Source organism: Rhinoraja longicauda, chromosome 5 (assembly GCF_053455715.1).
Source record: "Rhinoraja longicauda isolate Sanriku21f chromosome 5, sRhiLon1.1, whole genome shotgun sequence".
NCBI classification, from domain to species: Eukaryota; Metazoa; Chordata; class Chondrichthyes; order Rajiformes; family Arhynchobatidae; genus Rhinoraja; species Rhinoraja longicauda.
Genome location: NC_135957.1, coordinates 12311486 through 12332123, shown reverse-complemented (window position 1 = coordinate 12332123; position 20638 = coordinate 12311486). Strand labels below are relative to the sequence as shown.

At 46.5% G+C, this 20638-nt stretch overlaps 1 protein-coding gene across 1 annotated transcript in view; it reads right to left on the bottom strand.

Moving 5' to 3' along the window:
• Nucleotides 1-20638, bottom strand: part of LOC144593406 (CUB and sushi domain-containing protein 1-like) — a 1892487-nt gene that overhangs the window by 393644 nt on the left and 1478205 nt on the right. The window contains exon 26 of the mRNA XM_078398909.1: nt 10170-10372. Within this exon, the coding sequence (XP_078255035.1) occupies nt 10170-10372 (203 nt within the window). The remainder of the gene's footprint in view (nt 1-10169; nt 10373-20638) is intronic.

Genomic DNA, 20638 nt, shown 5'->3' with positions numbered 1-20638 from the left:
GGGGGGGTTTTGACTTGGGAGACTAGGATGATTGGGAAGTTGGGATGGGGAGGGCTGAAGGTCTTACGGGAGAAGGGGTAAGGGAAGGACTAAGGGGGAGGGAAGCTTAATAGCAGGAGGGGATGTGGTGAAGGGGAAGGGGTATTGGAGAGTGGCGGTGATTGGGTCGGGTGATGGAGTGACTTTTATGGGCAAGAGGGTGACGAGGAAAGAAGTGACTGGGAAGGGGATGATGGAGAGGGTTAGAAGTGATGGTGGGTAGTTTTGGTCACCACGTTACAGGACTTATGTTGTCAAGCTCGAAAGGGTGCAGAGAGGATGTACGAGGATGTTGACAGGACTTGAGAGCCAGAGCTATAGGGGGAGGGTAAACAGCCCAGGATTCTATTTCTTGGAGCACAAGAGGACGAGGGGTGATCTTATGGAGTTTTACAAAATCACGAGAGGAATTGATCGGGTAAAAGCACAGAGTATCTTGGCCAGATTAAGGGAATCGAGAACCAGAGGACATAGGTTTAAGGTGAAGGGGAAAGATTTAATAGGAACCTGAGGGGTAACTTTTTTCCTCAAAGAATGGTGGGTGTCGGGAATGAGCAGCCAGGAGGTAGTTGAGGCACGTACTATCACTACATCTAAGATACATTTAGAAAGGTACATGGATAGGATAGGGTTCGGTGGATATGGTTCAAACGCAAGGCAGGTGGGACTAGTGTAGGTGGGACATGTTGGTCAGTGTGGGCAAATTGGGCCGAAAGACTTGTTTCCACGCTGTGTGACTCTAGTACTCAAGGGTTGACCAGGGACGGGATGACAGGGATAGAAACATAGAAACATAGAAAATAGGTGCAGGAGTAGGCCATTCGGCCCTTCGAGCCTGCACCGCCATTCAATATGATCATGGCTGATCATCCAGCTCAGTAGCCTGTACCTGCCTTCTCTCCATACCCCCTGATCCCTTTAGCAAAAAGGGCCACATCTAACTCCCTCAGGATGGAGTAACAGGGATGGGAGTGACAGGGATGGGGTGACAGGGATGGGGTGAAGGGTATGGGTTAACAGGGAGGGGTGATAGAGAGGGGTGGCAACAATGGACAAATGGAGGAGCTGATGAGGAGGGGTTGATGGGCTAGACAATGATGGGGAGGAGGGTGACAGCTAGATGGCAACAAGAGAGATGGTGACAGAAAAGGTATAATTGGTGTAGTTGTTGTTAGCCAGAGTGTGAAGGGGAGGGGGTAATGGGGAAGGCAGTGATGGGAAAGGAGTGACTGGGATATGGATGAGGGAATGTTTGGTCAGTTTCCATGTTCAGTTCTTCCAGGGGACGACAAACATCATTCCCAGCTCATTATTTGTTGATTCAAGACAATATAATGATCCATAGTCCTGGAGTAAGAAAATAACTGCAGATGCTGGTACAAATCGAAGGTATTTATTCACAAAATGCTGGAGTAACTCAGCAGGTCAGGCAGCAGTCTGAAGAAGGGTCTCGACCCGAAACGTCACCCATTCCTTCTCTCCCGAGATGCTGCCTGACCTGCTGAGTTACTCCAGCATTTTGTGAATTGTCCTGGAGTAACTCAGCGGGTTGGGCAGAATCTCCGGAGAAAAAGGGTAGGTGACATTTCAGGTCGGCACCTTTCTTCAGAACTTCCAACCCAAAACGTCATTCATCCATTTTCTCCAGAGTTACTCCAGCATTTTGTGTCTATCTTTGGTATAAACCAGCTTCTGCAGTTCCTTTCCACACATATGATTGTTACTCATTTACACATCTACAGTTCTTTGCTTCTCTATTATGATCCTCGTTGAGTCCCTGTCAACATTTTTCACATCTTTTATCTTTATATTGGGAATTCCCTGAGAGACTGTTGCTAATTACAAATATTCAGAACATCTCTTCAGATTTATTCCTAATCTCCATAAAAATAATACTTAACGAACATCACACTTCCATATGGAATCAAGCAACGGTGCACATTTCCTAACCAGTTACATATGTGTGAGGTATTTTACATTTTCACCAACATTTACTGAGTCCCAGCAGTTAAAGAAAGTTCTATGTTCCACTTGATTTTCTAGTCAATCTTTTACAATCATCAGTTGTTTGCCTTCCTTCTTCCAGACTGGAGCGACTAGGCTTGTATGAAAGACTGGAGCGACTAGGCTTGTATGAAAGACTGGAGCGACTAGGCTTGTATGAAAGACTGGAGCAACTAGGCTTGTATGCACTGGAATTTAGAAGGATGAGAGGAGATCTTATCGAAACGTATAAAATTATTAAGGGGTTGGACACGTTAGAGGCAGGAAACATGTTCCCAATGTTGGGGGAGTCCAAAACAAGGGGCCACAGTTTAAGAATAAGGGGTAGGCCATTTAGAACTGAGATGAGGAAAAACATTTTCAGTCAGAGAGTTGTGAATCTGTGGAATTCTCTGCCTCAGAAGGCAGTGGAGGCCAATTCTCTGAATGCATTCAAGAGAGAGCTAGATAGAGCTCTTAAGGATAGCGGAGTCAGGGGGTGTGGGGAGAAGGCAGGAACGGGGTACTGATTGAGAATGATCAGCCATGATCACATTGAATGGCGGTGCTGGCTCGAAGGGCCGAATGGCCTCCTCCTGCACCTATTGTCTATTGTCTATTGTTCTCTTTTAAGATCAACTCAAAGATTCAATGATACTTTACCGCCACATGTACAGTGAAATTCTCTGCTTTACCGAAGTGAAGTACGGAAAGTATCACCGTTTATCTGGTGCTGACAAAGTTACTAAGGTAATCATTAGAGTCACTAGTTCACAAGTTATAGGATTAGAAATAGGCCATTTGGTCCATTGAGTCGACTCTGCCATTCAATCATGGCTGATCTCTGCCTCCTAATTCCATATTTTGCCTTCTCCCCATAACCCTTGACACCCATTCTAATCAATGATTTGTCTATCTCTGCCTTAAAAATATCCACTGTCTTGGCCTCCACAGCCCTCTGGGGCAATGAATTTCACAGATTAACTACCCGCTGACTAAAGAGGTTCCTCCTCACCTCCTTTTTAAAAGAGTGCCCTGTAATTCTGATGCTCTGACTCTCCTACCAGTGGAAATATCCTTTCCACCTCCATTTCATTTCTATGCCTTTCATGATTCTGTAAGTTTCAATGAGGTCCCCCCTCAACCTTCTAAACACCAGAGAGTAGAGGCACAGTGCTGTCAAATGCTCATCATATGCTAACCCACTCATTCCTGGAATCATTCTTGTAAACTTACTCTGGATCCTCTCCAGAGCCAGCACATCCTTCCTCAGATATGTGGCCCAAAACTGCTCATAGTTCTCCAAATGCAGCCTTATCACCGCCTTATAGAGTCTCAGCATTACATGTCTGTTTTTGTATTCCAGCCTTGATGTAAATGGGCCTCTGCTTGAGTCCCGATGGTCCCTCTTTATCCTTAGTGGCTCCCACCCCCACCCTTCCCCACCGGCTCCCTCTCTGTTCTCGGCACCCAGCGCCCTCCCCCTGCCGCTGAGTACGTCTTTGTTCTCGGCAGCCTCCCGCCAGGTCCTTCCTTCACACTGATCCAATGTGTAAAGCATTTCTTCATAAATACATAGAGTTTTTCAACATAACAGTGTATAAATATCCCTTACGTTGAAATGCAAAATGAAGATGGTTTTGATGGATTTGGATGTGGTTCTACATTGGCCTTGGGCTCGGTGAAAGGTCAGTGGTGAAATTGTCTTCATTGTATTTGGTTTCTTTTATGACTTTCCTCTTTCCCATTTCCTCCGCTGCGTCTTCGTGCTGGCCTCTCCCATGTCAACGCTTCTAATTGCATCAATATTGCCGAGTGCTGGTTGAGCCTTCAACTGCACTCAGCCCCGGAGCTCTGAAATTCCCTCTCTCATCCTCTAACCTACTTTAAAACGGCTTTAGTTTAATATATCAGAGATACAGTGTGGAAACAGGCCCTTCGGCCCACTGAGCCCGCGCCAGCCAGCGATCAATCAGACACCAGTTCTACACTACCCGACTACGGGTGCTGTCTGTACGGAGTTTGTACGTTCTCCCCGTGACCTGGAATACACTGGAATTTAGAAGGATGCTTGTATACACTGGAATTTAGAAGGATGAGAGGAGATCTTATCGAAACGTATAAGATTATTAAGGGGTTGGACACGTTAGAGGCAGGAAACATGTTCCGAATGTTGGGGGAGTCCAGAACCAGGGGCCACAGTTTAAGAATAAGGGGTAGGCCATTTAGAACAGAGATGAGGAAAAACTTTTTCAGTCAGAGAGTTGTGAATCTGTGGAATTCTCTGCCTCAGAAGGCAGTGGAGGCCAATTCTCTGAATGCAGTCAAGAGAGAGCTGGATAGAGCTCTAAATGATAGCGGAGTCAGGGGGTATGGGGAGAAGGCAGGAACGGGGTACTGATTGAGAATGATCAGCCATGATCACATTGAATGGCGGTGCTGGCTCGAAGGGCCGAATGGCCTCCTTCTGCACCTATTGTCTATTGTCTATTGACCTGCTTAGGTTTTTGCTGAGATCTTCGGTTTCCTCCCACATTCCAAAGACGTGCAGGTATGTAGGTTAATTGGCTTGGTGTATGTGTAAATTGCCCCTAGTGTGTGTGGGATAGTGTTAATGTGCGGGGATCGCTGGTCGGCGCAGGCTCGTTGGGATGAAGGGCTTGTTTCCACGCTGTATCTCTAAACTAAACTAAACTGAACTGCACCTCTAAGGACAATTTACAGAAGCCAATTAACTTACAAACTTGCACGTCTTTGGATTGTGGGTGGAATCCGGAGAAACCCCATGCGGTCACAGGGGGAACTGGGCGGCACGGTGGCGCAGCGGTAGAGTTGCTGCCTTACAGCGAATGCAGCGCCGGAGACTCAGGTTCGATCCTGACTACGGGCGCTGTCTGTACGGAGTTTGTACGTTCTCCCCGTGACCTGCGTGGGTTTTCTCCGAGATCTACGGTTTCCTCCCACACTCCAAAGACGTACAGGTATGTAGGTTAATTGGCTTGGTAAATGTAAAAATTGTCCCTCGTGTGTGTAGGATAGTGTTAATGTGTGGGGATCGCTGAGCGGAGCGGATCCGGTGGGCCGAAGGGCCTGTTTCTGCGCTGTATCTCTAAATCTAAAATGGGCGTCATTTTGGGTCAGATAGTGAAGAAGGGTCCTGAGGTGCAACGTGGAAACAGGCCCTTCAGCGGCCCAATGATCACCCATATATTAGTTCTATCTACACATTAGGGACAATTTACTCCGTACAGACAACACCTGCGGTCAGGATGGAAGCCGGGTCTCTGACATTGTAAGGCACCGTCTCTACCGCCACTGTGCCGCCCAAATTCCACTTTAAAGTCTACCTCTTTGACCAGGTATTATAGTCGCCTGTTCTGTGGTGCTGAATCTAATTTTCTTTGACACAGTTCGAACCCAGTGCATTTAAGATTTTTCTTCTCCCGACATTAAAAGACCCATTTAAATGCAATTTGTTTCTGTAGGAATAAACAATAATAGGAGCTCTGGTATGATGCTAATAGATTTATTTTCTCAATCCCATTGTGGGACATGATTTCATTTTTTGCCATTGCATCAAGCCATGGGGACCATAAAGTCTTTGGTTTTATCTTAGGTTTGCTTCGATTAAGTTCAGCTCCCTGGTTTTTTTGTTTTTTTTTTGGTTTTTTTTTTGGAAGTAAGCACATTACATTTTAATGGTTCCTTTTTACAGGTGCCAAGAATTATTAAAACATTATTTGTACAACTTCCTTTTTAAAAAGAAATGAGAAAGAAAGAAGTAGTGAAGAGTAAAGAATAAATTAGTGAGTATCGAGTGAAAAAAAAAAAAAAAAAAAAAAAAAAAAAAAAAAGGGAAATGTGCGAAAGTTCCCTGGTTAAACACAGCAATTGCTCCTCATGATACCCATACACCGCAAGAAGAAAGTGGACAATATTCCCATTCAAGATGCTACATCATTTGAGCATCTAATCTAGGCTGACACTTCTCTGCAGTCGTGAGAAAATGTTGCCCTGCTGTCGTTCAGATAAGACATTAATCTGAAGTCCTGTCTGATGTTCAATGGGATGTTGGAGAAAAAACATCGGCAGCATTATTCAAAGCCAGACAACAGTAACGCCGCTGGCCCCTGAACAACATTTATCACTCAACAAACATCACCACACAAACATTACTTATTTTGTCGCTGCCTGGGGACAGAGGCGTGACAGAAATGGTAGCTGTAGAATATCTCTGGCCACGTTTCAGAAGTTATTGCTGGGCAGTGAATGAGCAACATGGAGTGAGCGCGATCCCCCGAGAAAATCAAAGACCAACACTCACACGCTGCAAACACACTCTCTCTCTCTCCGAGTTGAGTTCAGTTTAGATTTAGAGATACAGCGCAGAAACAGGCCCTTCGGCCCACCGGGTCCGCGCCGCCCAGCGATCCCCGCACATTAACACTATCCTGCACCCACTAGGGACAATTTTTACATTTTGCCCAGCCAATTAACCTACAAACCTGCACGTCTTTGGAGCATGGGAGGAAACCGAAGATCTCGGAGAAAACCCACGCCGGTCACGGGGAGAACGTACAAACTCCGTACAGACGGTGCCCATAGTCAGGATCGAACCTGAGTCTCCGGCGCTGCATTCGCTGTAAGGCAGCAACTCTACCGCTGCGCCACCTTGGCGCCCTTTGTTTAGAGATACAGTGCGGATACAGTTTGGGTTAGAGATACAGCGCGGAAACAAGCCCTTCTGCCCACTGAGTCCATGTCGACTAATGGTCACCCCGTACACTATTTCTGTGTCCTGCGCACTGTGGACAATTTACAGAAGCCGATTAACCTACAAACCTGCACGTCTTTAGTATGTGTGAGGAACCCGGAGCGCCCGGAGAAAACCCATGTGGTCACGGGGAGAAAGTGCAAACACTGCATAGACAGCACCCGTGCTCAGGATTGAACCCACATCACTGGCGCTGCGAGACAGCGGATCCAATGCTGAGCCACCGTGCCGCTATGATTAAGATTGAGCACCAATCTTCCCTGATAGCTGGAGACATAAAAAACTGCAGATGCTGGAATCTTGACCAAAACACAAAGTGCTGAAATTACTCAGCAGGTCAGGCAGCAGTGTATACGGAATGGAGTTTAGTTTAGAGACTAGACCAAGTGGACCCGTTGGGCCCAAACCTCTCCTACATTGGTGCAGCACCCTCTCCTCCCCCACTCCCCCCTCCCCCCATTACCCCCTCTCCACTCCGCCCTCCCCTCCCTCCACCCCATCCTTCCATCCCCCTCACCCCCTTCCCCTCCCCCCAATCCATCCCCCTTATTCCCCCTCCTTCCCCTCCCCCTCCACCCCATCCTTCCACCCCCCCTCACCTCCCCCCACTCCATTCCCCTTATTCCCCCTCCTTCCCCCCTCCCTCCCTCCACCCCTCCCCCCACTCCATCCCCCTCAACCCCCCTCCCTCCTCCCCCCCTCCCTCCCTTCCTAGGAGATGGATTTAAACTTTAAAATGTGAATAACTTTAAAAATATAACACCGATTTCAATGAAACTTCTTCCATTAACACCAAAGGGACGATGGTGAGTAAAGTGGGCCAAAATTGTCGCGCTATCGTGTACCGTTTTGGCTGTAGTTCAGGAACAAACAAACAAACAAACAAAAGTTTTAGTGTATAGATACAGCGTGGGAACAGGCCTTTCTGCCCACCGAGTCCACACCAACCAGCGATCACTCATACACTAGTTCCATCCTACACACAGAAGCCAGTTAACCAACGAACCCGCATGTCTTTGGAATGTGGGAGGAACCTGGAGCACCTGGAGAAAACCCATGTGATCACAGGGAGAAATAGGTATCAATTCAGATTAGATACTAAAGAAGGGTCCTGTCCTGACCAGAATATTAAATATCCCGGTCACTCTCTCGGGTCAAATTGTGTCTTTCCTTCGTAAACCAGCATCCGCACTTCCTTGTTTCTAAAATATAAATTGACACCATTTACACAAGTGGCGGCGCCTAACGGCTGCGGCTCGCTAGCAGTCTGTTCGTCTTTTTTTCTTTTTTTTTTGTTGTGTGTCGGTGTTGGGATGGTTTTTGGTTTTTTTTTTGGTTGTGTATGTGTGGGGGGGTGGTGGTGTGGGTGGGGGGGTTGCGGGGGGGGTGGGGGAAACCTTTCTCTTTTAGGTCTCTTCCTCACGGCGTGGGGTGCGGCTCGGCCGCGGGGCCTAACATCGCCCGGTGCGGCTCGGCCGCTGGACTTAATAGTGCCCGGTGCGGCTCGGCCGCGGGACTTTTCATCGCCCGGTGCGGTTCGGTCGCTGGACTTAACAGTGGCCGGTGCGGCTCGGCCGCGGGGCCTAACATCGCCCGGTGCGGCTCGGCCGCGGGGCTTAACATCGCCCGGTGCGGCTCGGCCGCGGGGCTTAACATCGCCCGGTGCGGCTCGGTCGCGGGGCCTAACATCGCCCGGTGCGGCTCGGCCGCGGGGCTTAACATCGCCCGGTGCAGCTCGGCCGCGGGACTTAACATTGCCCGGTGCGGCTCGGCCGCGGGGCTTTACATCGCTGGTGCGGCTCGGCCGCGGGACTTTTCATCGCTGGTGCGGCTCGGCCGCTGGACTTAACATCGCCCGGTGCGGCTCGGCCGTGGGACTTAGCTGCGGAAGGCTCGGTCGCGGGGCCTTCCATCGCCCGGCTCGGCCGCGAGACGTTTCAGCGCCCGGTGCGACTCGGCCGCGGGGACTTCCACCCCCTTGCGGGGACTGTGCGTGTCGGTCGCGGACGAGCTGTCTGTCCGTGGGCGTGGGGAAGAGAGTGGAAGTTTTGTTGCCTCCATCACAGTGAGGGGGTGTTTGGAGTCACTGTGATGGACGTTTGTGTTGGGGTCATGTGTCTTGTGTTCTTTTTTGTGTGACTGCTATGTAGTTTCGTTCGGTACCTTGGTGCCGAATGACAGATAAAGCTCTGTTGAACTGTTGAACTGCTGTTGAACTTCACTCTGCCTCGGCAAGACCACCACTATAATCAAGGACCAGTGTCACTCTGGTCACTCCCTCCTCTCCCCTCTCCCATTTGGCAAGAGTGTGGAAACACACACCTCCAGATTCAGGGACAGTTTTTTCCCAGCTGTTAGCAGGCAACTAAACCACCCTATCACCAACCAGAGAGCAGTCCTGAGCTCCTATCTACCTCATTAGAGACCCTCGGACTATCATTAATCGGACTTTATCTTGCACTATACATTATTCACGTTATTTCCTTCATCATGTATCTGTATGTTGTAGACAGCTCGATTGAAATCATGCATTGTCTTTCCACTGACTGCATGCAACACAAACCTTTTCACTGTACCTACTTTTCACAGGGGTGGCAGTGTAGGATAACTGTTGTGTTGCTGCCTTACAGCGCTAGAGGCCCCGGTTTGATTGTGACTACAGGTGCTGTCTGTATGGAGTCTGTACGTTTTCCCAGTGACCGCGTGGGTTTTCTCCGGGTGCTCCGGTTTCCTCCCACGCTCTCAAAAACGTGCAGCTTTGCCGTTTTTTTGGGGGGGGTTTTTAATTGATTTTTTTAAGGACGGGTAGTGTGTACAAATACTCAGTGTTAAACATAGAGGCAAGATAAAGTAATGTCCAGTTAAAACAAAGCATAAGAATTGAAACAAAGTATAGTAGAACAAACAGCAAACAAAGAAGAAAAAAATAAAAGTTACCTTTTTTTAATGCTAAATATTATTCAGGAAATGAAGGAAATAAACAAAAAACAGAAGACAAAAACTAACATTGGCAACAAATGTGGGCCCAAAGATATGTGGATGTGATACACCATGATTAGGGCCTTATCTCATCCTGTCAAGCACATGAGGTGTATGAATCAGGTCATTTCTGCTGTGTTATTGACCATTTGTCGAGAAGCGGTTTCTAGATTTTCAAGAAGATGTTTTCCTTGTTGGCAAGTTTATGCAGCTTTGTCGGTTAATCTGCTTCTGTAAACTGTCCCAAGTGTGTCGGACTGACAGGCCTGTTTTCACGCTATATCTCTAAATAACTAACTACCTCAGTACACATGACAATAAACTAAACTAGACCAAAACTGATTTTTTAAAAACGAACGGCTACGTGTTCAGGAGACAATGAATGACCACCTACTTGAGAATTGAATGGAGAAGCCAGTCTTGCTGATGAAGAAGTCACTGTCAAACTGGAGTGTGATGGAATTAAACGTGGTGTAGATATCATCAGGCAGTGAGGAGCCACTCCACTCCTTCAGTAGAATGTCACTGTCGACTGGTCCGTCCCACACTTTCAGGATGTCATGTGAAGCCTCGGTGTCGAAGACAATAAAATGAAGGCTTTAAAAGGAAAAGAGAGACAAGTAAATATCAGGGATCTGAACGGTTTCTCACCTTTATTCCGAGGTGGCAGTCTGCTAATCTTGCGCAAAAGATAGTCACAAAAAACTGGAGTAACTCAGTGGGTTCGGCGGCATCTCTGGAGAAAAGGAGGAGGTGACGTTTTGGGTCCAGAGATGCTGGCTGACCCGTTGAGTTACCCCAGCATTTAGTGTCTATCTTTGGTGTAAACCAGCATGTGCAGTTTCTTCTTACACTGATACTTATGCATATGTTTATAAAGCTGTATTGATATCTTTAAACAAACTACACTTCATTTTCTTTTATTAAACCATATGAGAGGAATAGATCGGGTAAACGTACAGAGTATCTTGCCCATAGTTGGGGAATCGAGGACAAATGTTTAAGGGTTATGGGGAGATAGATTTAATAGGAACCTGAGGGGTAACTTTTTTTACACAAAGGGTGGCAGGGATCTGGAATGAGCTGCCAGAGGAGGTAGGTACTATAGCAATGTTTAAGAAACATTTGAATAGGTACGTAGATAGGATAGGTTTAGAGGGATATGGGTCAAACGCAGGCAGGTGGGATTCATGTAGATGAGACATGTTGGTCGGTGTGGGCAAGTTGGGCTCTAGGGCCTGTTCCAATGCTGTACGACTCTATGACTCTATATTCCTACCACCCTTTCAGGATCCTCTTAAATCTTTCTTTTCTCATTCAATAGCAGTCAATGGTGCTTTATTTGTCACATATGCAACTGCACAATGAAATTATTTTTGCGTCAATTACACATGCGGGCGCCACCATGTTCTGGCACACTTATTCAAAGTCACGATTAAACCTATGTCCTCTGGTTCCGATTTCCCCAACTCTGGCGAAAGGACACTGTGCATTTCGTGGCCGATTGGATGATAATAGACAATAGACAATAGACAATAGGTGCAGAAGGAGGCCATTCGGACCTTCGAGCCAGCACCACCATTCAATGTGATCATGGCTGATCATTCTCAATCAGTACCCCGTTCCTGCCTTCTCCCCATACTCCCTGACTCCGCTATCCTTAAGAGCTATATCCAGCTCTCTCTTGAATGCATTCAGAGAATTGGCCTCCACTGCCTTCTGAGGCAGAGAATTCCACAGATTTACAACTCTCTGACTGAAAACGTTTTTCCTCATCTCCGTTCTAAATGGCCTACCCCTTATTCTTAAACTGTGGCCCCTGGTTCTGGACTCCCCCAACATTGGGAACATGTTTCCTGCCTCTAACATGTCCAACCCCTTAATAATCTTATACGTTTCGATAAGATCCCCTCTCATCCTTCTAAATATGTTGACTCTGCTTGATTGTATCCTAACGACTGACACACAATGCCGGAGTAACTTAGCGGAACAGGCAGCATCTCTGGATAGAAGGAATGGGTGACGTTTCGGGTCGAGACCCTTCTCCGGAGGTGTCCTAAAATGGGAGGAAGCTATTCGGCCCCTCCAAATCCACGTCAGCTCCCATGTTAAGCATCCTGCTCACCGATTCACTTTATTTTTAGCTGTTTTTTCACTGTGGAAAACATGCAATTTATCACTGTGCTGAGACAACTACTCGCCCTAGGGAGTGCTCCCATTCTCCTAATGAACAGCACTAATACGGATCAGCTCTGTATAGAGGCCACGTCTTCCACTGCCGAGGTAGCGATGATGCATTTACTCAATTTATTGTATGCCGTTGCTTTTAAAGGAATGAAATCCTCCGCTTTGTGATGTGGGTGTATCTGTCTGGTCCCCTTTACCTTCATCGGGTCAGTTTCTTTAAATCTAATTAACGCTGCGTTTCTGCAGCAGTTTCAGAGCTAAAATCATTGTAGGTTCAGCCCATCTATTAACCGATTTAAAGAAAATCTCGAGGGTAATCAGTTCACAAAACCTTGAGTAAATCACTTAGAGTCAGAGAGTCATATTGCTTGGAAACAGGCCCTTTGGCCCAACTTGAGCATGTTGACCAAGATGCCCTCTCTCCACCAGTTCTACCTGCCTATCTTTGGCGCATATCCTAAACCTTTCCTATCCATGTATCTGTTTATAGACACAAAATGCTGCAGTATGCTCAGTGGGTCAGGCAGCATCTCTGGAGAAAGTGGATAGATTTTGTTTCAGTTTGGGACCTTTCTTCAGACCCGATACATCACCTATCCATTTTCTCCAGACATGCTGCCTGACCCACTGAGCTTACTCCAGCATTTTGTGTCGATCTTTGCTGTAAACCAGCATCTGCAGTTCCTGGCACCTATCTAAATATCTTTTAAATGTTATGAAAGTACCCGCCTTAAATACCTCCTCTGGCAGCTCATTCCAGCAACCCACCCCCCATTTTGTGAAAAAGTTGCCCCTCAGGTTCATCTTAAGTCATTCCCCTTTCACATTAAACCTATGCTCTATGGTTTTTCATTCCCCTACTCTGGGTAAAAGACTGTGTACTTCTTGGCCTTTTAGATGACATCTTGACTCTGAAATGAATTGAATTGAATTGAATTAATTTTATTAGCCAAGTATGTATACATTCAAGGAATTTGCCTTGGTGCTCTGCTCGCAAGGATAACAACATGATTTTCAGTCGACAATTAAAAATAAAACATTTTTATTTAAACATGTGAAAAATAAAATAAAATACCAGAGCAAAAGGAGGCAACAGGTTTTTAGCTGTTGAATAGAGCTACTGCTCGTGGAAAAAAGCTGTTTTTATGCCTGGCTGTGGCTGCTTTGACAGTCCGCAGTCGCCACCCAGAGTGAAGTGCGTCAAAGAGTTTGTGGCCAGGGTGAGAGGGGTCAGGGATGATCTTGCCCGCTCGCTTCCTGGCCCTTGCAGTGTACAGTTCGTCAATGGGGGGGAAGGTTGCAGCCAACAACCTTCTCAGCTGTGCGAACGATCCGTTGCAGCCTCCGGATGTCGTGCTTGGTGGCTGAGCCAAACCAGACCAAGATAGAGAAGGTGAGGATATACTCTCATTACCTGGTCAGTGAGTTGCATTTGCGCCTCATGTACGTAGGCTTGGGGGGGGGGGGGGGGGGGGGGGGGTGAGGGGGGGCGGATGTAAACTCCAGCGAGAATAAAAGAGGTAAATTCCCTCGGGGAATAAAAGGGTTTGCAATTTATAAAAAATGATTCCAGATTAGGAGAACAGAAGTTAGACATTACCGTGCTAAATTGCATCCTTAAATGGGAGGATGCCATTCAGTCCATCCTGTCCATGCCAGCTCTCTACACATTTTTCCAAATTCAAAGTACTTTCTCTGTGACCTTTCAAAATGTTCCTCTATGTAAATGCATATTTATCCAGCTCCCTCTTGAAGGCCACAGTTGAACGCATGTGATTCCAGTCATGGTCTTTCTTCTCTAATGTCAACTTAAGTCAAGAGACAATTTACAATTTACAGAAGCCAATTATCCTACAAACCTGCACATCTTTGGAGTGTGGGAGGATACCGGAGCATCCGGAGAAAACCCACATGGTCACAGGGAGAACGTGCAAACTCCATACAGACAGCATCCGTGGTCAGGATCGAACCCACACCTCTGGCGCCGTAAGGCAGCAACTCTACCGCTGCACCATTGTGCAGCCCATTCTCCGAAATATTTTTTTCTGAGCCCCCTCTATTACCTTCATATCAGTCTCATATCACTTCAAAGTTTATGGTAAAGAACAATCGAACCATCTTGCACCATCTCCATTTTTTTAAAATGTTGATGATAATTAAAAGTAAAAATGGTAGAAGTACAACAGATTGTTGGATTGGTATCCATCAATTCTATTCAATTGTACCAGGTCAGAGTTTCCCTCCTTAACTTCATCATAGAAACCCAAGATGAAGCTTTACCAGGCCAAAAGATCCTTCATTAGTTATAGGAGCAGTATAAGGCCAATTGGCCCATCAAGTCTACTCCACCATTCAATCATGGGAGATCTATCTTTCTCTCTCAACCCCATTCCCCTGCCTTCTCCCCATAACCTTTGACACCCGCACTAGTCAAGCATCTGTTAATCTCCACTCTAAAAATACCAGATGTCTATGCCTCCACAGTCTTCTGTGGCAATGAATTCTACACTCACCACCCTCTGACTAAATAAATTCCTCCTTATTCCCTTTCTAAAGGTACGTACCTGAGAAGCACATGACCTCGGTTTAAGTCTAATTTGAAGGAAAATGCCAACACTGTAGGGCATTTGTGCAGTACAGCACAAACATTTTCATCTTCAAAACTCTTGACCTGACTTTGATAGGTATTGGTTTATTATGGTCACATGTACCGAGATGCAGCGAAAGACTTTGCATGTTATCCAGTCAAATCGTACCGTATGTGAGTACAATCGAGCCATACAAGTGTACAAGAGGAAAAAAAAGTAAGAGGGCAGAAGGCTTTCATTCTGCAATGAAGGCAACTTCACAGTGCCAAACAAAAAGGGAAAAGCGGCTTTAAGTACGTTATCACTTTAAGAAAGGAAGAGTTGAAATGGGAAATTGAGTGTCATTTTAGATATTAGTATTTAATTGCTTCTGAAACACACTTTCAAATTCAGCACAAACCATCCTTGAAAATTCTTTCTTCAATCAGAGGCTACAATGCTACCCACCAAGTCTTGGTTCAACCATCCCAGCCCCAGTACATCTTTGGTGCCAATTCCTCCGGGCAATGTTCAGGACAATGTCTCCATCTGGTTCATCAAGGATCCTCCCAAAATACAGTTGGAATGGAGATATGTGCTCATGATTATGCAATGTTCAATTCAACCCCTCAACAACTGAAGCAGTCCCTGCCCCCATGCAACAAGACATGGACAACATACAGTCATGTGCTGATACATGGCAAGTAACAGTTGGCACAAAGTGCAAAGCAATTATCTCCTCCAGCAAAAGAGTCCAACAACCAATGCAATTGGTGAAGGGTGGCGAGTCTGTAGAATTCATTGCCATTGAATACTGTGGAGGCAGAGTCATCTGGTATTTTTAGAGTGAAGATTAACAGATGCTTGACCAGTTACCATTGCCAAGCATGACTGTTACCATTGCCAAGCATTAATGTCCTGAGCATCACCATTCAATGAATTGGACTCGCATTCCATGGCAAGACAAAACAGTTCAGAAGCTCAGTGTCCTGTGATCAGAGATTTAAATCCTGACACCTTCGAGTCTTTCAACATTTACGGTACGTGGCCATTCCATTTCACCATTCCAGTTTCTTGTTGGACCTAAGACCACCACTAACATTTACAGGCATTATCTTTGATTGCATTACGTTTTTGATGGACAATAACTGGAATCTGTAACATTGACTGTTGTACAACCCCGCTCCTACTGTAACGATAGGGTCATCTGGTCATAGAGTCATACAGTGTGGAAACAGGCCCTTTGGCCCAACTTGATTGACAATAACTGTAATCTGTAACATTGACTGTTGAACAAGCCCTCTCCTACTGTAACGATAGAGTCACCCTGTCATAGAGTTATACAGTGTGGAAACAGGCCCTTCGGCCCAACTTGCCCAGGCTAACCAACATGTCCCGTCTACACTAGTCCCACCTGCCTGCGTTTAGCCCATATCCTTCTAAACCTGTCCTATCCATGTACCTGTCCAGCCTAGTTTTCCAGAGCAAGAGAATCAGAGCAGATGTCCCACACAGATTTGAAAGTCTATGCCCGATTTAAAGAGAATTGAGCTCTAAAGCACACAAAATGAAAAAAAATTTAAGCCTTAAACTGAACATCAAAATCATTATGTTTTTTTTCTTTGGACTGGTATGTTCTTTGAAAAGTAATGATCCTAATCCCAGATGACCCTCAAGTTCAGAAAACCCTGGGCGTATTCAGTACAGCTTTAAGCTGCTGAACAGAAGTGGGTTAAACAGCAGAGAATAATGGAACACGCCACAAACCTTTCATCCTCCAAGTTCAATATAGAAACATAGAAAATAGGTGCAGGAGTAGGCCATTCGGCCTTTCGAGCCTGCACCGCCATTCAATATGATCATGGCTGATCATCCAGCTCAGTAACCTGTACCTGCCTTCTCTCCATACCCCCTGATCCCTTTAGCCACAAGGGCCACATCTAACTCCCTCTTAAATATAGCCAATGAACTGGCCTCAACTACCTTCTGTGGCAGAGAATTCCACAGACTCACCACTCTCTGTGTGAAGAAATGTTTTCTCATCTCGGTCCTAAAAGACTTCCCCCTTATCCTTAAACTGTGACCCCTGTTTCTGGACTCCCCCAACATCGGGAACAATCTTCCCGCATCTAGCCTCTCCAACCCCTTAAGAATTTTATATGTTTCTATAAGATCCCCCCTCAGTCTTCTAAATTCCAGCGAGTACAAGCCCAGTCTATCCAGTCTTTCCTCATATGAAAGTTCCGCCATCCCAGGGATCAATCTGGTGAACCTTCTCTGTACTCCCTCTAAGGCAAGAACGTCTTTCCTCAGGTTAGGAGACCAAAACTACACACAATACTCCAGGTGCGGTCTCACCAAGGCCCTGTACAACTGCAGCAGAACCTCCCTGCTCCTAAACTCAAATCCTCTTGCTATGAATGCCAACATACCATTCGCTTTCTTCACCGCCTGCTGCACCTGCATGCTTGCTTTCAATCTGCCATTTAGCATGATGGCCATGCTGGTATTGAGCGAGAGTGTAAATTATTCCTTTACCCTCACATTTCCAGAGTCTGTGTTTGAGCTTAGCCCATGGAACAATGTTTACATTTTCTCACGGTGCAAGAAAAAATACTTTTCATCTTCAAACGGAAAACCCTCGAAACAGGCTACATGTCATTCTGCATGTCCATGTAAGGAAATGGCCATGTGCTGGACTTGAAATTACCCTAAAGGACATGTTCTCTTGACCTGAAATTGACCTGGTGATGAGCAATATGTATGGAAGCTCCAGATTTAGCTTTTAGTTTAGTTTAGAGATACAGGAAACAGGCCCTTCGGCCCACCAAGTCCGCGCAGACCAGCAATCCCCTTACAACTGCACCATCCTCCACACGAGGGAAAATTTACAGTTTTATTTTACCGATGCCAATTAACCTACAAACCTGTACGTCTTTGGAGTGTGGGAGGAAACCGGAGAACCCGGGGAAAACCCTGCGCGGTCACATTGAGAATGCACAAACTCCGTACAGACAGCATCTGTAGTCGTGATTGAACCCTTCTCTGGCGCTGTGAGGCAGCAACTCTATCGCTGCTCCTCCATGCCGCCTTTTCTCGCCACCACGCTGCCCTTAGTGAGATGGTCCTGGGCTACAAAATTCCCAATAAGAAAACCGGTACGTGTCACTCTTTCACCTTCTGCCAGATCTGGAGCGTGTTTAAAGCTGCCTTCAGCTGGGCCTCGCACCATCTTCATGGAGAACAATGTGTCTGTGTAGTGTCAGAAACATTGCTGTGAAAGAAAGCTCACTGGGCCAATTCAGAGCAGGGTGTCTTTGCCTCCATTGTGCACTTGTCAATCATTCAGAATTTTGATTCCATCACAAGGTCTCCTTTTATCTCCCCGTAACCTTTGACACCCTTACTAAGCAAGAACCTGTCAATCTCCGCCTTACAAATACACAATGATGGCCTCCACAGCCGCCCGTGGCAATGAATTCCACAGATTCACCACCCTGTGGCTAAAGAAATTCCTCCACTTCTCCTTTCTATTGGTACGTCCTGTTATTCTGATGCTGTCGCCTCTGGCCAGTGGAAACATCCTCTCCATATCCACTCAATGTCGATCCATAATAGGAGATAGAACATGGAGCATGGAACATACAACCAAACAACGACAGGGACAGGCCCCTTGGCCCACAATTTCCATGGCGTACATGATGCCAAGTTTGTTTTTTTGGGGGGAGGGAGGTGAGGTGCTATTATCACCACTAATCTCATGATCAACAGTTCCACAACTGCTTCAAGGATACGTCCGATGATTTTATTAGATGAGCCATAGACATGTTGCTGAGTCGTAGCAACACTATAACAAAACAAGGGGTGGCACGGTGGCAAAACGGTAGAGTTGCGGCCTTACAGCGCCAGAGATCCAGGTTTGATCCCGACTACGGGTGCTGTCTGTAAGGAGATTATACGTTCTCCCTGTGACCACGTGGGTTTTCTCCGGGTGATCCGGTTTCCTCCCACATTCCGAAGACGTACAGGTTTGTAGGTTAATTGGCATTGGTAACAATTGTAAATTGTCCCTCGTGTGTAGTGTGTGCCAGGGCAATGGGGACCACTGGTGGGATATGAAGGGCCTGTGTATGGGCTGTATCTCTAAACTAAACAAAACTAAGAACACGGTTTGATCACAGTTTGGTCTAAAGAAGGGTTCCGACCCAAAATTTCATCTATTCCTTTTCTCCAGTTCCTTCCCACATAGTTTGATCATTCTGTCCATGACTGTCCATAAGTATTGGGGATGATTAAATTTAGCAAAACAATGAATTGAGAGCATTGAAATGATGGTTGGCAAATATAAATAGAAATTGGTGTTGGTTTATTATTGTCCTGTGTATTGAGATGCAGCAAAAAGATGCAGTGACATAGTTTCTGAAGGGTCTCGACCCGAAACGTCGCCCATTCCTTCTCTCCTGAGATGCTGCCTGACCTGCTGAGTTACTCCAGCATTTTGTGAATAAATAGTTTCTGCCCTACAACAACTGATTCATGCAAGGCCACAACAGAATCCTTCAGATCACACCGGCCTCACAGTAGAATGGGTGGTCAAAAAGGCTTTTGGCACATTGGCCTTCATCAGTCAGGGTACTGAGTAGAGAAGTTGGGAGGTCATGTTGCAGTTATAGAAGACGTTTGTGATGCCACATTTAGAGTATTGTGTTCAGTTTTGGACACCATGTTATAGGAAAGATGTTGTCAAGCTGGAAATGGTACAGAGAAGATTTACGAGGATGTTGCCCGGACTTGAGGGCCTGAGCCATCGGGGGAGGTTGAGCAGACAGAGACTCTAATCCTTGGAGTGCAGGAGGACGTGGGGTGATAAAATCACGAGAGTATTCGATTGGGTAGACGCAGAGTCTCTTGCCCAGAGTGGGGGAATCGAGAACCAGAGGACATATGTTTAAGATGAGGGGGGAAAGATTCAGATTTAGATTTAGAGATACAGCGCGGAAATAGGCCCCCCGGCCCACCGGGTCCGCGCCGCCCAGCGATCCCCACACATTAACATTATCCTACACACACTAGGGACAATTCTATATATTTTTTACATTTGCCCAGCCAATTAACCTGCATACCTGTACGTCTTTGGAGTGTGGGAGGAAACCGAAGATCTCGGAGAAAACCCACGCAGGTCACGGGGAGAACGTACAAACTCCGTACAGACGGCGCCCGTAGTCAGGATCGAACCTGAGTCTCCGGCGCTGCATTCGCTGTAAGGCAGCAACTCTATCGCTGCGCCACCGTGCCGCCCTACCGTCACCGTTACCTGAGCAGTAACTTTTCACACAAAGGTTGTTGAGTGTATGGAACGAGCACATGGAGGCAGTTGAAGCAGTTAGACGCAACGTAAGGATGCCCACAGGAAGACAAAGACAACTCTAACTCGCTGGCCTCAATTGAAGTGGAAACTATGTTATGATAATAAGGATCAAGAACTACCCACAAACCTTCCCTAACGCAACCAAAGTTATACACGTTAAAGCATTGGGTCTTACACGAAAGGGTCAGGTGTTTCTGGACTGGGATCATGATTGTTAGCTTTATTTAGTTTAGTTTACTTTAGTTTAAAGATACAGCGTGGAAACACCGAGTTCGTGCCGACTAGCAATCCTCGTACACTAGCACTATCCTACACACCAGGGGCAAGTTACAGTCTTTACTGAAGCCAATTAACCTACAAACCTGCACGTCTTTGGGATGTGGGAGGAAACCGGAGCATCCAGAGAAAGCCCACAGTCACAGGGAGAACATACGAACATACAGTCAGCACCCGTCAGGATCGAACCTCGGTCTCTGACGCTGTAAGGCAGCAGCTCTGCCGCTGCGCCACCCCTGTTATCTACCACGTTCTTCCCCAACCACCCTTCCACCCTCGACCTCCATCTCGCATCCCACATGCATCAGAAGGGCGAAGGAGAATGCAGGGAACCTCATTTGCCTTGGATAGCACTTCACTCCCTGACACTTCAAGTCTGCAATTTGATGATGCTCAAGATGTCTAGCACAGTCCGCTGGAAGCTAATTACATTAATTCCGTTAACAAAATAATAAGTCGGATGCT